The 16,485-nt window shown below is 39.3% G+C and overlaps 1 protein-coding gene across 7 annotated transcripts in view; it reads right to left on the bottom strand.

Annotated features, from left to right (window-relative positions):
• Window positions 1-16,485, bottom strand: part of dock10 (dedicator of cytokinesis 10) — a 62,575-nt gene that overhangs the window by 22,253 nt on the left and 23,837 nt on the right. For 6 of the 7 annotated variants that reach the window (XM_034225422.1, XM_034225421.1, XM_034225425.1 and 3 more), the window contains exons 2-11: window positions 11,112-11,231; window positions 7,011-7,100; window positions 5,880-5,962; window positions 3,032-3,104; window positions 2,604-2,729; window positions 2,226-2,360; window positions 1,726-1,912; window positions 856-944; window positions 388-471; window positions 6-164 (exon numbers count right to left, since the gene is read on the bottom strand). In XM_034225422.1, coding sequence (XP_034081313.1) covers window positions 6-164; window positions 388-471; window positions 856-944; window positions 1,726-1,912; window positions 2,226-2,360; window positions 2,604-2,729; window positions 3,032-3,104; window positions 5,880-5,962; window positions 7,011-7,100; window positions 11,112-11,231 — 1,146 coding nt within the window. Of the gene's footprint in view, window positions 1-5; window positions 165-387; window positions 472-855; window positions 945-1,725; window positions 1,913-2,225; window positions 2,361-2,603; window positions 2,730-3,031; window positions 3,105-5,879; window positions 5,963-7,010; window positions 7,101-11,111; window positions 11,232-13,570; window positions 13,755-16,485 lie in introns of those variants that run through there. The other variant, XM_034225423.1, reaches the window with a different exon arrangement.

The following is a 16,485-nucleotide window of genomic DNA, read 5'->3' as shown; positions in this document are numbered from 1 at the left end:
CTCACATTAGTGACCGGTCCAGTTTCAGTCTCGTTGATGCAGCCCTGTAGCATGAGGTTGAGAGATCGGCAGGTTATCATAAACCTCCTGCCCAGTTTCTCCTCAAACGGACGCACGGTTGAGTTTTCAACTGACGAATGTTCGGTCCGCGGGCTCCTCAGGACCTGTGGTTGGTGAAACACAATTGACAGAATTCTTCTGATGAGATCTGGTCAAAAAATGCAGAATTATGACAAACATAAAGAATAGATTCATGTCATAAAGGAAAAATGCATAAAGTTAAACATAAAATAAGTAATGATGAGCTACGAAAATTGTGGAATATTCAAAGAATATATGTAGATATATAGAGTATGTAGATGTGCAGCCACATTAGTTTATTCTTACAGGAGTATCAGGATCCAGGGAGAACAGATTCAATCTCTCTTCTCTCCTGGCAGAACGAATTCCTTCATCTGTCTCAGAGATATACTGTCAGGGTAAAAAGTAAATTAACAACTACACAAATAATAAATAGCTTATTATGGATTATAATATCAGTAAAACAAGTTTTCAAAAAAAGGTTTTCTTGTGGAACAGGAAAGTCATGTTTACGTTCAGTGCTTCTCCCAAAAATGCATTGTGGGAATTCTTGAGGCCTATAAAAACATGGCAAATTCCTGCCTCATAAAATATTTACAAAGCCAACTTTTTTTATATCTGGATATTGGCATTGTTTACATCCATGTAAGGCTGATAAGCACTTTCATTATTTTCTGTCTTTAGCTAATGCATTGCTTCTTTTCTACCATTACTGTTGCCCATTGGAAAAACCATCAGGAATGTGTTCTGCTTGAATGTGTACATGTGTACTACCTTTGCTAGCTCTGGATTGATGCCGTTCTCTGTTGTAGTATCTTCATTCTCCTGTAAGCAGCAGTCACTCAACGACAGGTCAAACACATCTGGAGGGAGAACAAACACGATCAGTACTCCTGAGAGGGACCTCTGTTTATGAGTGATGACACCGAGTGGATGGGAAAGTTTATCTAAGCACTTCATTTTCCCAAAAGGTTAAAGGCTATATTACGTTTTCTAGAATAGGTTCAGCAGTACACTAAATACACACTCACGGAGTCAGCCGGCATATATCCATCTCAGAATGAAATAGGACTATTTGTGGTATTTACGGGTAATAAGGCAGGCAGGCTTTTGCAGATATATAACGGTCATGTGCCCGTAGCACTTCTTCTTAAAGGCCATCCTCAACAAAATGGCTCATTAGTGGTAGGTCACCACACGCTCACAGCCTGATTTAGAGGCACCACAGAGCCATGACGGCTGAGGCCATTACATCATTCCACCACTTTTCACCAGGTTGAGTTTCATTGCTGTTGCTGTCTGTTATGATTCAGGCTCTCACATATTATCAAGTTTCATGCATTTTGCTATTTAATAATAAAGTATGATGTATTAAACAAAGGTGGAGTCAATGAACCTAAAACTAGCTGAAATGAGTTGGACAGAGAGGAGACGTTAACACTTTTGCTGACACCGGGTTAAAAAAAGTCTTCCTCTCTTTAGGGCACCATGATTTATACATGTGTTGGAATTCTGCTTAAATTTCCCCTCCTTAAATACCCCTCTCGCTACTAAATTACCATTTGTGCTTACAATCCTCTTTGCTCTTTCCAACTATTTTTCATGGTTTGTGCTTTCCTAAATACAAAACAGAGCCGCTCTCACCCTGCCGATGGTCGGTGAGGTCAAGACTCTTGCGGTCAGGAGCGGGACCATCGTGGGGACTGATCTGTAGGATGCGGGTCAAAGTGCTGATCCATTCCTCCATGTCCTGCTCGCTCTCCGCGGCCAGCACGAAGTACGTAACCTCGTTCATTTTCAGCTCAAAGGCATGTTTCCTTAGACGGTTATTCTGTACGGGGATGAATGGAAGGATGAATAGGATAATGTGGTTAAGCAATGAAACCAGAGCTTGGTTCGGCTTTGGAAAACTTGACTCTTTCTTCCAAGTGCAGGTTTTGCATGTGCTGAATTATAAACATATCCTTGCTTGCATGGGATTAATTGTTACAATTTATTTACTTGGCTGCTTTGTGCAATATTGAGGATTGAATAGGAACGGGAGCATAAAAAGCCTCCCTATATTACTCTGAATATACAAGTCTTTAGTATGTATGAGATAGTGTAAATGGTGCTCTTATTTATTTAAATGATTTAAGACCCACCTGTACCACACCAGTGCAGGAGTCAAGGAAGATGCACCCTTTGGGCTCCTTGGAGATCTTTTCATCTTTGTAAAAGTTCATGATGTACGAGTTATCCGTCAACTGGGTGAGCTGAAAATATCTCCTCTTGAACGACTGCGCAGAAAAGGTGCAAATATTATTAAGACAAAGTTATAGACAACAATGTATTTAGGGTATGTGCTCAAATTACCCAAAACACAAAATAAGTGCATTATTGCTTGAAAATCAAACAGTAATGTAGATGATGCCGTATTATTATTACAAAAACATGTCATTAATAAGAGTCACACTTAAAGTTAAAACATGGGGGGCAAGTGAGGGTCAGGGTGATAAAGGAAGATAGAAAAAGTGTGTCACCCGAACAGTAATGCTATTGTTGACGGTGCTATTAAAGTTCCCTTTGTAGAGCCATCCTGACCGAAACACACCGATCCCACCTCCACCACCTCCCCCTCCTTTGGACGAGGACAGGGATGTTGTATCCTGTAAAACATAAATATGGTCAGCTGTGGGAACATTAGCTCTCTGTTTATCCCTCTGACAAAGAGGAGCAGATGATCAATAGTGAAAAAGAGACTTTCCAAGACTCATTCTATCTTAGGATGGCTATTTGTCAGTCAAATGATGTTCATAAACAAGGTCCCACTGACCTGTAATGAACTAACTGCACTCCCAAAGTATGTTTTAACAGCTTTAAGGCTGTAGTAAACTAATTTAAACAGGATGTATTGAGTGTGTAATGCATTCATTCTAAAAGCATTTGTCAGAAGACGGTCATTACTGACCTCATCCTTGTCAATGTCTTCATGGTCGATCTCAAAAGAATGTGACGGCAGCTTCTCAGCTTTGTACAGTTTCCTATAAAGGAATTGGAAGAAGAAAAATGTTGAACTCTGATAATGAAATACACTGAACAAAAATATAAACGCAACACTTTTGTTTTTGCGAGTGGCCTGTGTTCGTCGTCCATAACATACACCTGCCCATACCATAACCCCACCACCACCATGGGCCACTCAATTCACAACATTACCCTAACCCTAACCCTAACCCTACCCCTCACACCAGATACTGACTGGTTTTCGGACCCCCCCAGACCCCCCCAATAAAGCAAAACTGCATGTTTCAGAGTGGCCTTTTATTGTGGCCAGCCTAAGGCACACCTGTGCAATAATCATGCTGTCTAATCAGCATCTTGATATGCCACACCTGTGAGGTGGGATGGATTATCTCGGCAAAGGACAAGTGCTCACTATCACATATTTTTTCAGATTTATGAACAATATTTGAGATAAATGGTTATTTTGTGTATATAGAAAATGTTTTAGATCTTTGAGTTCATCTCATGAAAAATGGGAGCAAAAACAAAAGTGTTGCGTTTATATTTTTGTTCAGTGTATATTGATGGAAAGAGAAAATGATTTCAGGAATGTAATTATTCCACTCTATTTGAGTGGTGTAAATTAGTGTGGGTGGCTGACTGGGCTCCATCGTTCTCTGTCAGGAGTCGACAATAGGTAGTGCTCACTTGATCCCTCTCCGCTGATTCCAATGGCCGACCTGTCTTTGTGTGCTAGCCATGGGATAAAATGCCTTTGTGTGTGTGCTGTGAGCTGCAGACAGCTAGGCTACAGTCTGTGAAGGGTAACACTGGAACAACCCTTCGCTCAAAGTCACACAGTCGTAAAAGCAGACTGAAACAAATCTCTTAAGGGGACTATGTTTAGAAGATTGCTGGTGATTGTAGGCTGGCCACTGACAGAGGAATGCTAATACTGTCCTGCACAGATGAAAAACGCTCCACTTTATCTCAGTGGTGACAACCACACATATACAGTAGCTGTAGATTCCCATTGTATTTGGATCCCCTGTATTGTACATGCAACTTATAACCTGAATGCCTTTTGTTTATGTTTGGTAAGCTTGTCTGGCTTATAAACAAAACATATAACAATAGGTTTAATGCTAGATCAATTGCTGCAAAAAGACAAGAAAATGTGCTGTGATTGTGCTATAACTTGTATTTAAGCTGCATTTCACTTTACAGTTCACCCTGGATGTCAGTTCAGAGGTCATGTGAACTGACTGAAAGAATACAGTGGCAACCCATGGGACAAAAGAGGGACATTCCTGTGGTTGAGAGCAGTCACTGCAGGGCGGCTCAGGGTCAGCCTCACTAGGACGGATACAACTTCAAGTTCACTGACAGCCTGATTTTGACAAATGAGCGCCTGAATGAATGGGTGTCTGATTGGATGACTGACATTTATAATAGATATCGAGGGAGCAGTAAAAGTTAACATTTGTTAGAGAGGAATTTCCTCTCCCACTCTGACTCTCTTTCTCACTCAACACCTCCCAACATTTTGTTCTTGTTAATGACCTCCCACCTCAGTGTAACAAATTATGGTTATTCTCGATGTTAGGGGCGACTTGTGGGTCTCATTGTAAATGAGGGAAAATGTCCAGCATGTGTTTGATCAAGTCAGTAAGTCAAACAAATCTCAAGCCACTTTTTTTAAACTTCCAATCAGCATACATCTCCAAATAACATACTGAAACTGTACAGAATTTTGCTCATGTAGAATCTTAGGCTGGGTAACGTAATTATGCAGTACTTGTGGCGAGCTTGAGTTTTTGATACAAATACAAAAAAGGTATGATTTCAATACCTTTAAAAGATAAGTATTGACAATAAAAACATTTCAATGTTAAATCGAGATTCCTGTAATCCGAGAATAAGTAAAAAAAGATGATGAACCTGAAAGTACATCAAAAATCGATCCAAGCTCAATATGCAGCTCTATAGGAGGAACCCAATAGTAGGGTTGCTCGATTATGGCAAAAATCATAATCTCGATTATTTGGGTCAATAATTGATATCACGATTATTAATAACGATTATCCATTTACTTTGAAAATGTCAATTTATTGGAGAAAAACTATTTGAACAGTATGTTTTTAACAGTTGATTACCCTGAACTTTAAGTATAATTCAACTGAAAAACCAATAATAAAAAAAAAAGTATTTGAAAAAAAAAGAATCGTTTTATTTCGATTACGTTGTTTTCGTAATCGATGCAAGCCATAATCGTAATTGCGATTAAAATACGATTAATTGAGCAGCCCTACCCAACAGGGCAGTACATGTTATAGAAATGGTTTTGAAATGTTGGTAAAAGCTATTGATTGCTCTCTTTTCAAATGTGAGAGGAAAAGATTGATACCCCGCTCATATTTGTAGGTTAAACATGAAGCCACAGCCATGATGATTTTTTTCAAATCAGGGCAAAAGGAGGCTTGCAAACAAGTCATAATCAGGCTAACTATTTCCCTCTGCTTCCAGTGTTAATGTTTATTTGTATTGCCTTTTTTATTTAACGTCTTATTTCATTAACAGAGGCTCTTTGTTCAGAATAGGTATATCACAACAAAGAAACAAGATACAACTAATAAAACCAGTGTTACTGCTAACCTAAGCTAACCATATCCTGGCTGCAGCTTCACATAAAGTAATGTAAATTGTTATCAATCTTCTAGGTGAAGTATATTTCCCAAAATGATGAACTATTCCTTCAGGTACAATACAGTAGTTTACAGTAGAGGTTATCTAGTAATGTCAGAGTGTATTACCTGGGCAGCAGGCGGTAGTCTCCAGCGTACTCATCATACTTGAACTGGACCACATTTAGGTCGGAGTTGTAATACTGACAGGCCTGGAGGAGAGGAAGGAGATTAAGTTTTAAATATTAACTTTCTTTTCTGCCTCTCTGGGAGACCTGTGGCAGCAGGAACGTCTGCAGACAATGTAGAAAGCTACACCACACTGAGAGTAAAGCCATATTTCAGCTCTCCTGAGGCCTAGTCACTGATGTGCAGCCTGGGATTTAAATATCTAAATTATAAAAAGCAACTGAATTAAGACTCTGTCCCAAAGGAATCTGCAAATAAAGATATCTGTACATCTTAATAGATTTCTTGTCTGTCTCAAGGGTGGAAATAGTACTCTGCTGAGGAGGTCCTTACGGCTCACGCCTCACACACATACACAAGTCAGTTTCACATCCTCTCGTGTCTGCTTGTTGTATGCTGTGCGCTTGTTTTCCTTGATCCATTTGTTAGAAAGATCTTGATATTTTGTTAACAAATTCACAAATGATAGACAGACGAAACATATTATCAGCTACAACATCAACATCGGACAGGATAGCACACACATAGAAAGCCAGACACACACACTAGTCTGAATTGAGCTGTGACAGTACTGTCTGGGGAGTTTCCGTCTACTCAGGCCTCATTTCAGATCGACCTGCCATAATCTCAAGGGCTCAGTGGAGAAAGAACATATGATCACACACACACACACACACACACACACACACACACACACACACACACACACACACACACACACACACACACACACACACACACACACACACACACCACACACCACACACACACACAACACACACACACACACACACACACACACACACACACACAGCTCCACCGGTGTCAGGATGTCCTAAATTGAGAGCCTAAAATGACAGACCTAACCACCAACCAACCGAAACCTTTTATATTTGACAGTACAGCGGTCCTGTACACCCAAGGCTATATGAGGACACACACTCACTGACACACACACACACACACACACACACACACACACACACACACACACACACACACACACACACACACACACACACACACAACACACACACCACACACACACACACACACACACACACTCCTTACCTGTCTGACCAGCAGACATTCAGCCTGTAGTTCTGCCCCCTCAGGAACAGTCGATTTGAGAGTGCGTCTCTCCTGAGGCACAGTGGATACCTGGAGGGTTAAACAAATTGTAAAGGGACCGTTAAAAAATGATAAAAAAAGTGTGTTATGGCAGGATGAGCTACTTCAAAAAACATATTCTTCAAAGGGATCAAACCACTGAAAAAAAAGTAGCAAATGTGCTCTTACACAAAGAAAATGTCATATTCACGTATGGGTATTGTTTAGAGTCTAGACTCTCATACATTAACTACATTGATTACAGGACAAGATGAGTGAGGATCTTGGTGGCTCAATAGGAAATCATCCATTCATCAATTCTAATTTATATCCAAGCCACTAATGGCTTCTAAATATATTTCACTCAGTCTAGGACATCGTTCAACAATTAAATCGTTTTTCTAAATGAAAATGAAAGTAACAAATGAATGACGAATAAAAGAAAAGAAACTCAATCAATACATATTGATGACTGGATGTCTACCAAATAAATGTGAATCATATGCTGTGGCCCTAACACACACCAGATCTCCACCCAACTGTCAAATCAAGTTATTTTACTTTTATAGCCCATTACAATACATGGGTAATGTGCCCTCCAGAGGAACACATATGTGAGAATGCTGTTCATTGATTACAGTTCAGCCTTCAATACCATTGTGCCCTCCAAGCTGGCCATTAAGCTCAGAGACCTCGGGCTCAACAGCGCCCTCTGTGACTGGATCCTGAACTTCCTGACGGGCAGACCCCAGGCAGTGCGGGTGGGAAACATCACATCCTCCACCCTGATCCTCAACACCGGTGCCCCTCAAGGCTGCGTGCTCAGCCCTCTCCTCTACTCCCTGTTCACTCACAACTGCGTGGCCACACACAGCTCCAACACCATCGTGAAGTTTGCTGACAGCGTACAGAGAGGAGGTCGAAAACCTGACATCTTGTTGCCAGGATAACAACCTCCATCTCAACGTCAGCAAAACAAAGGAGCTGATTGTGGATTACAGGAAGCAGCAGGGAGAGGGACACGCCCCCATCGCCATCAATTGGACTACGGTGGAGAGAGTCAGCAGCTTCAGGTTCCTTGGGGTCCACATCACTGAGGACCTGACATGGACTCTTCACACCACCACCATCACCAAGAAAGCTCGACAGCGGCTCTTCTTCCTCCGCAGGCTGAGGAGGTTCAAAATGGATTCCAGGATACTCTGCAACTTCTACAGGTGCACCATAGAGAGTATCCTGACTGGCTGCATCACGGCCTGGTACGGCAGCTGCACCGCCCTTAATCGTAAGGCTTTACAGAGGGTGGTGAATCCTGCCATCCATGGAGGACCTATACTCCCAGGGGCTCAGGAAGAAATCCCTCCGGATTATAAAAGACCCCCGTCTGGCAGGCGTTACAGCAGCATCCGGACAAAAACCACCAGATTCAGAGACAGTTTCATCCCACAGGCAATAAGACTGTTAAACACCTGAACTGTTGTAACAACATCCATAACATTCATCTGCTACTTAGTAATTATTTATCTAATATATCATTCCAATAGCTTGCATATAGACTCTTATTTCACTACTTCACTTTTTTTAAACAATTTTTCTTTTTGTATTTACTTTTTAAAATGTACTTGCACTATATTTTTCAGTTTTTCTGTATTATTGTGTTGCACTGTTGGAGAAGCCTGTGACCTAAGATTTTCATCGACATAACTACTCTGTAGCTATGTTCGTATGACAAATAAAGAACCTTGAACCTTAAAGGGCTTTTCAGTCTGTACAGCATATAACATCCTCCATCTTTAGATCCCTGATTCCCATTAGGAAGAAAATGTACAGCCCTTCAAAAAAAGATGGAGAAAGGGGTGGCAAAATTTGAAAAATAAACATGAAAACAGATATACTTGGACAGTGCTTTCAACTAAAACCAAAACACATGACAGCCAATTTTTAACAAGAATGTTTTTTTCTCCAGGAACCCTGGTAAAGAAGCTTTTTAAGCTGTTCTGAAGGCCCGTGTTGGCTCAACAGACTACACTTACAGTATGTTGTTTCTCTTTTAATGTCACCCAACTGTATACTAGAGTCGACTATGCTTGTATAGTAAATATATATAGTCATATTTAAATATAAGGACTTACCACAATGCCTCTTAACTCTCACTGGTAAAACTAACCAACATGAAAATAAACAAAACTTAAATGCTCTGATCGACCCCGTCCATTGTTAGCCATAATAGCTCAAATACTCTAGGGATGGCTATGGTCTCTCTGTGGTTCACCAGTTTGTTAAGATTGAATTGTTCTAAAAAAATTAAAACCGTTATTTAAATTGCGATGACATTTTGTACAGACATTCATTGTCCTCACTCAGAGGATGGTTCACAGCCATGGGACTAGTGGGTGGCTCAGAGTTTTTTTAATAAGGCAAATCACAACAGAAGTTATCTCATGTCCCGTTTCATCTAGAGCAGGCTTTGGACGATCAGAACTGCTCATCATGCTTTATAGGTAACACTTAATGAGCAATGATTTGAGAGAAAAAGCAATACTTATCGGGTATTTTGATGTAATATTCATTCATTCCTTCTTACAGAAATAGTTTCTTGCCAGCTTTATTGCAGTGGAGATGAATAATGTATTTCTAAGCAGTGATTACACCTACAACTAATATCCTTACCCATTAAACTTTAATTATGCAAAGACCATTTTTATGGTTTTATAATGTATATTCAAAAGAAATGTTCTTCCCAGACTTTGATTACACAACCCAATCAGCTGGCTGGAGCGCAGCACTCACTAACCAACTGGCAGAGAAGCCGATCTAGTAAATGCCTTTTGAGCATTAGCAATACTCCGGCAAACCACTTTCACTTACTTATGAAAATTGACTTTAGGCTGCAGAGACAAAGAGAATCAGAGGAGATTGTGTTGCAGCCAGACAGAGCTGGGAATCAGCAGAGTCAGCCATTAAAGCTACAACTTCACAAGCAGACATTTCCCTTTACCACAAGCAGCCAATTAGTTCATGTTAGTGTGAGGTGGATCTGTGTCTGCAGAAACGTATTAGCACGGTAATGAAAGAACTAATGAACAAAGACCTAAAGGGAGCAGGGGAGAATAAATTGTGGACCGTAATGAAAAAAACACTATGCTCAACATGCATGATTAGTGTGAATAAGTGTGTCGTGCTGTAATGGGGAAAATAAGTAACACGTTGCATTTTAAACAACAATGTTCTATTGGCAAATTATGATCTGGAGAGTTGTACAGTATGTGTTCAATATCACACCCAAATGACTATGTAGTAACTATACAGACTGTCATGTATGCATGTTATACAGTAGTGTCTTAACCTTCCTGTTGGCTTCGGGTAAAATCTGACCTGTTTCTAAATATTTATTACATGATAAGAGGGTATTTCATGTCATTGCCACACAAATAACACGGATGGTTTCATACCACCTTCTCCGCAAGGACAGATTATGATTACTATTTTTTTTTTTATTATGTGCGTTTCATTTAAATGTATAGCATCTGGTGTCATTATGTGATGCCCTTAATCTTTTTTTTTAAATGGTTTTAAACAGAATCCTTACTAAACTTTGACGTATATAAGTCTGTGACAATCCATCAAGATATATTCCTGTGATCTAAACTATGGTGAAAAAAAATCCAATTGTTGGCCTTTTGTTAACTCAAAAATGTGGTTAAATTGACGGTCCTTTGACCAAAAATGGCAATAAGATAAGTAAAACTAGTGTTAATGAGTTGGCTTTTAATGTGTAGAGCATATTTAGGGGATCTTAGTTATACTATATGCTGTCAAAACAATCAAACCAGGAAAATGCACAGTAAGGGGAACACAAAGGTTCAAATGTCTATAATGTCTATATCATGTAAAATACTTTCTGAAAATACCACAAAGGAATTTATAGATGTGAAAGATTTCTGACATAGAGCTCCACGCCGGTCAATCAGGATTCACATTCGACTGAGAACCTTATTTTCTGAATGCATTACCCACTGAAACCTCACCTAACCCGTACAATCCACACATTCACAGACTTACTGAGAAATCATTGTCGGGGAATAGGAGCAGGTCTCTGAGAGGGTCTTCCTTCAACTCATCCCCCAGTTCAGAAAGGACAGCCTCATAGTCGAGAGGATCGATCAGCTTTGGCTTCTCCTGCTGCAAATGGAAAACACAGAGACATTTGATTAGATCATTCATGTAAATTAAGATCGTACATAATTGCACACCTTGGTGCATTGGTAGATGATTATGACTCAATGTCAATCCAGTTGAAACAGATGAAATGTTATGTAATAAATGTATGAATGTATGTGATGTGTATGAATGGTTATGCTAAAATATGTAAATAGATGAACTCAGACAATTCCTAACAAGCATCAGGTATGATTTCTGTGAAATGGCAAGAGGGGTGGCGTGGGCAAGGGACTCCCTATGTTATTTCACTTTCTTTTTGTTTTATCGTTTACATAATTTGTATCTGTGTATATATATCCCAACTAGAAAACAATACAAAGTTGGTCACAAAAAGTTAACAAAATGCTTCTCAAAGTTTCTTATTAATTCATTACTCTTTTAAATGACCAGTTATTGTGAAAGCAGAAAAAAAGACTCAGTATAATTATAGGGTTATTCATGAACTGCAATACTGCAGCCTAAATACAGCACAAGTATTTTTAAAAGCAGTGTCCATGACAACTAGTCATGGCATTTCCTGTGTTTTGTGATGACATCATTAGGACCTAAAAGATTGGTAGAGGAAGTGGCGCTGCAGCTGAAGTGAGACTGTGAAACACCACACCTTAAATACATGTGTGTGTAGAGTAGAAAGAGCTTTCTTAACCGACACACTGAGATACAGCTGGATTTCTCAGTAAATTAAAACCTAAGCATTCAGACCCACATATACTGAAATTTGATGACCTCAGACTTCGAAATACTACATTCAGGATCCACTGATCAACAGTCACTTCTTTGTGTGAAGGCCCATTTTACACACTTAGTATACAAACCACTGAACTTGTAAAATGATGGTGTACACATTACACACTAACATGTTTTATATTCTCAATGAGATTCAAAACTATGTTGAAGAATGATGTAACGTGTCAATGAGTCATACAAAAAGCCAACCTTTCAAACATGTGTTTCACAGATAGCGGCCAATGGTTTGTTACTTCTGTCATTCAGAGAATAGCAACAGAGCAGCAGAGCGAGAGCTGCAGCAGGCTGTGGGGAGGAACGCGGAGGAAGTAATGATCTTTGGTTTGGTTCACACGCACACACTGCAGACCGGGGCTTTTACCCACCACAGCAACGCTAACAGTCAGAACAGGCCTCTTGGCGCACAACCAACAGAGAGCACAGAGACAAGAAGGAAATATATAACTGAACACAAGGTGGGCCATCTGTCTAAGCACTGCCCTGACCCCCCAACCTGTATGCTGTTAACCTTTACCCCCATTACAAGTTGTATACTCCACAGTTAATTTACAGTGCCATTTCTTTTGTTTTCTGTTCCTTGTCAGAAATGTAAAACTCATTTACAATCATCCTTTTCAACAAAACAAGATTTACATAAATTGATTATAAGCACACTTAACAACATTCATCATAATTGATTACTCAATTAAATTAATTATGCAATCTTCAAGTTCAAGATTTGACATATTTTCACTTTTTCTTGTTAAATGTAAATCTTAATTGTATACATTTTAAATGTGTATTTCTCGGGATGGTAGGAAACAGCATTTGGATCTCTCTGTCTTTATCAAAGAGGATGACAATAAAGTTGACTTTGACTTTTTAGCTGTTGTCAACGTGAGCTGTGAGAAATTGTGATTGGTTTTCTTTCCATTTCTATCTAATCTTAGACAAACAATTAATCAATAATCATAATAAAAATGTGAAGAAAAAAAATGGCTTCTCTGCACACCAATCATTAGCAAGTGAAGCACACGAGACACAGGATGGAATAGGCAGGCGAGTACATTAAGCTTGCGGTTTTCAAACGTGCATTCCGACTCTTCTTTGACCCATGTGATGTCAGTGTTGATGTTTCAGGGGAAAGTCTCAGGCTTTCCCTTCATGAGCTGACATCTGTCACCCACAGCAATGTAGCATTAGCTCTGTGAGGTGTGCATCATTAATACACACATAATTGAATCTGTTACCATTGAGTATTCACAATTCTCTTCTATCTCTATCTTTTACTGTCACAGCCTTTCTAAATGTCATGTGTCAAAGGTATTATTAATAAGAGGAGTAAATGAAGCACAGACAAATTGAAAATCATTTCAGTATATAGGGCACTGACTGTAGTCTATAATCATTAAAGCTGTATAAATGAATGCAAATAAAATGATGACTATTTTTGACAGCATATAAACACATGGAAGTAACTGATAGTAAACTGTTGCCACGTGATAGTCAATAACTGGCAGTTTAGCGTTGTTATTGATCATAAATGAAATCGGCAGAGATAAAAAAATACATACAATACTCAGCCGGGAGAAATCCGATCGTACTCTTTTGCTCTTTATTTTCCTCCTGAAGGTAATTTTGCTCCTGAAGCTCATTGCCGGTAAGAAAATGGTTGAAGCTAAATTAAAAGTGAATTAAACTAAAAGGCAAATCGCAGGCATGTGCTCTGTGAGAAGCAGAACTAACACTGAGGGATTGTGATTTTGTGTCAGTGCATCTAGAGGAAGTCGATGTTTGATGTCCAACACTCACTTCAGCGCACACACATATGCAAGAACACACTCGCTGAAAAACCCCTGCAAATGAGAAACTAACCCACTAGACACTCCAGTTTCTACACATCATGCTCTCGATGCCTTTACTTTCTGACTTCTCTATAACTATTTTTGTAAGTGCAATAGAAAATATATTTCATTTAAGGTTGATAGTACCCACCCTACAAACAGACACAACCCCTCTCTACACATAACACTATCGTCTACTCACACACACTAAAAGTCAACTCTAAAGACCTTATCTTGCTCTGTCCAAATGTATCAACAGCTCACGTAAGCCCACACATGCACACATATATAAACCAGCGTGCACACCATCAACTTCCTGTTTTAAAGCAAGCCTGTCATCCTCATGTACATGACACTGTGTATACAATAAGGCATATACAAAACAAAAACGTATAGGTTTCCAATGTTGCTTGATCAAATGTATATAAATGCATGCCAGACCATATAAACGCACCATAGCATTGTATTTATTTTTGGCCTGTACATACACTTCCCCCTGGATTAAACCATATAGCAGAACAGAGATCTGTGCAAGAGGAAACAACTCCTGATGATAAACTGTGATACCTGTCCTGCACACATTAACACATAAGGAGGTGGCGCTATTAGGCTTTTTGGGAGCATGCATTAATTAAATATTGCAGTAAAATAAATGTATTGCATTATTCCAAAAGAGAACAGACATATTGTTCACTTAATATATCTGTAGTTTTTTATATTTGCACAAATATTGCATTGAGGTTTCTGAATCTTTACACTGGCTTCCTGTGTGTCAAAGAATAGATTTCAAAAATACTGCTGCTGGTTTATAAAGCACTGAATGGTTTAGGCCCAAAATACATTTCTGACCTCCTGCTAAATTATGAACCATCCAGATCTCTCAGGTCTTCAGGGACTGGTCAGCTTTCTGTCCCCAGAGTCAGAACTAAACATGGTAAAGCAGCGTTCAGTTATTATGCTCCAAATATCTGGAACAAACTCCCAGAAACCTGCAGGTCCGCTGCAACTCTGACTACTTTGAAATCCAGGCTGAAGACTTTTCTTTTTGTCGCTGCTTTTAATTGAACTATTCATATCTTAGACTGCACTGTAACTTTTATCCATGTACTTTTTTCTTTTAATGTTTAATTGACTGCACTGTAACTTTTATCCATGTATTTTTTCTTTTAATGTTTATTTTATTAGCTTTTCTTTTTAATGACTGATTTTAAATGCCATTTTCTTAATCTCTTTCATTTTTTGTAAAGCACTTTGAATTGCCTTGTGTTGAAAAGTGCTATATAAATAAACTTGCCTTGCCTTGCCTTGCCTTGCCATGAATGTTATGCCTCCACCCTATGCAATAGAGGTCAACGACTTTTCATTTAAAATAATTTATACATAAATTGATTAAAAACCATAATCTATGCCTACAGTATAAACAGTGTCCTTGTTTGACTTTTGATAATCTAAAGAATCAACTGTAAACATTATAGTGAGTATATCTTTGTTAAAAAGTAAACTAAAGAAAGTGTGGGTTATCCAGACTCCATTCTTGGAAGAGTGTAATGCCGCATGCTATTATTGTTAAAAGTAGGTGGACCTATTGTCAGTTAGTGACAGTTAGTTTTGGTCAAGTGATGTGAAGTGACAACTAAGGTTTTGAGGTTAAAGTGCAAAACGGTTTCACATTCACACGTAATGGAAATGACATGTCAAATACAAAGAGTGTAAAATGCAAACGCTGGTCCTGTGTTTCCCTCCGAATTAGCATCTGGTTATTTATCAGAGACATGAGAGGGTAAAACAACAATCTGAAAGGCAGGACAAGATGTTTCTAAGCATTTATCTTAATCTACTCTGTGTATCTTCATTTAATAATCGTTAATAACTCTTTGATGTTTTGTGTTTGAGATAGTTAATCATAATTATGCTCTTTGCACTGCGCTCGCTCAAACCCATTTAACGAGTGCAGCTCAGCCTCCCTACCTACCTCCCCCATCCATCCATCCTCTGTTCTGCAGCAGCCTCGGCAGGCTCGATCCCTCCATCCGTCTCATTTCATCAAACATCCTCAGCAGCACACTCCTTTATTAATTCTTCCTTTGATTATCTCGGTCTCTTTCCTGATCTCTTGTTCTCACCCTATTAAACATCCCTTTTAACATCTCTCCTTCACTCCCTGGCTGCTCTGTTTTTCTTCCTCCCTCCCTCTTAGCGGGGGTGAGATAGAGAGGGTGTTGATGTTGGTAAACTACAGCTTTCTGGAGGGCACAAATAGAGCACTACACTGGTGGCTCACAGCGTGGCTTTCCTCCAACATAACTGTGAACTAGAAAGTGAGACAGACGAAGACAGAGATAGAGGAGGATGGGTTGGGGTACTCAAAGAAGAAGAGCAGAATAAATCAAGCTCGGGAAATTATTAAGACAAAGATAGAGAAAATTCACAGGGTTCAACTCCTTGCACGTTATGTGCACAAGCTGGTCTGTGTCATTCTCAAGCACAGATTTAAGGGCTTATCATCCTGTTAAAGGAAAGATGTGCGGAAAGTGTGACGGAAGCAGAAAGAGGGGGAGTTTGGATGAAGAAAACAAATGTGAAAGGTTGAGGGAGTATAAGAGAGAGATGAATAAGGGGAGATAGGGGACAACTGGGACAGTAGA

This window comes from Gymnodraco acuticeps, unplaced genomic scaffold (assembly GCF_902827175.1).
Source record: "Gymnodraco acuticeps unplaced genomic scaffold, fGymAcu1.1, whole genome shotgun sequence".
Classification (NCBI taxonomy): domain Eukaryota; kingdom Metazoa; phylum Chordata; class Actinopteri; order Perciformes; family Bathydraconidae; genus Gymnodraco; species Gymnodraco acuticeps.
The sequence above is the reverse complement of the archived record's forward strand: the minus strand, read 5'-3'. Positions and strand labels throughout refer to the sequence as shown.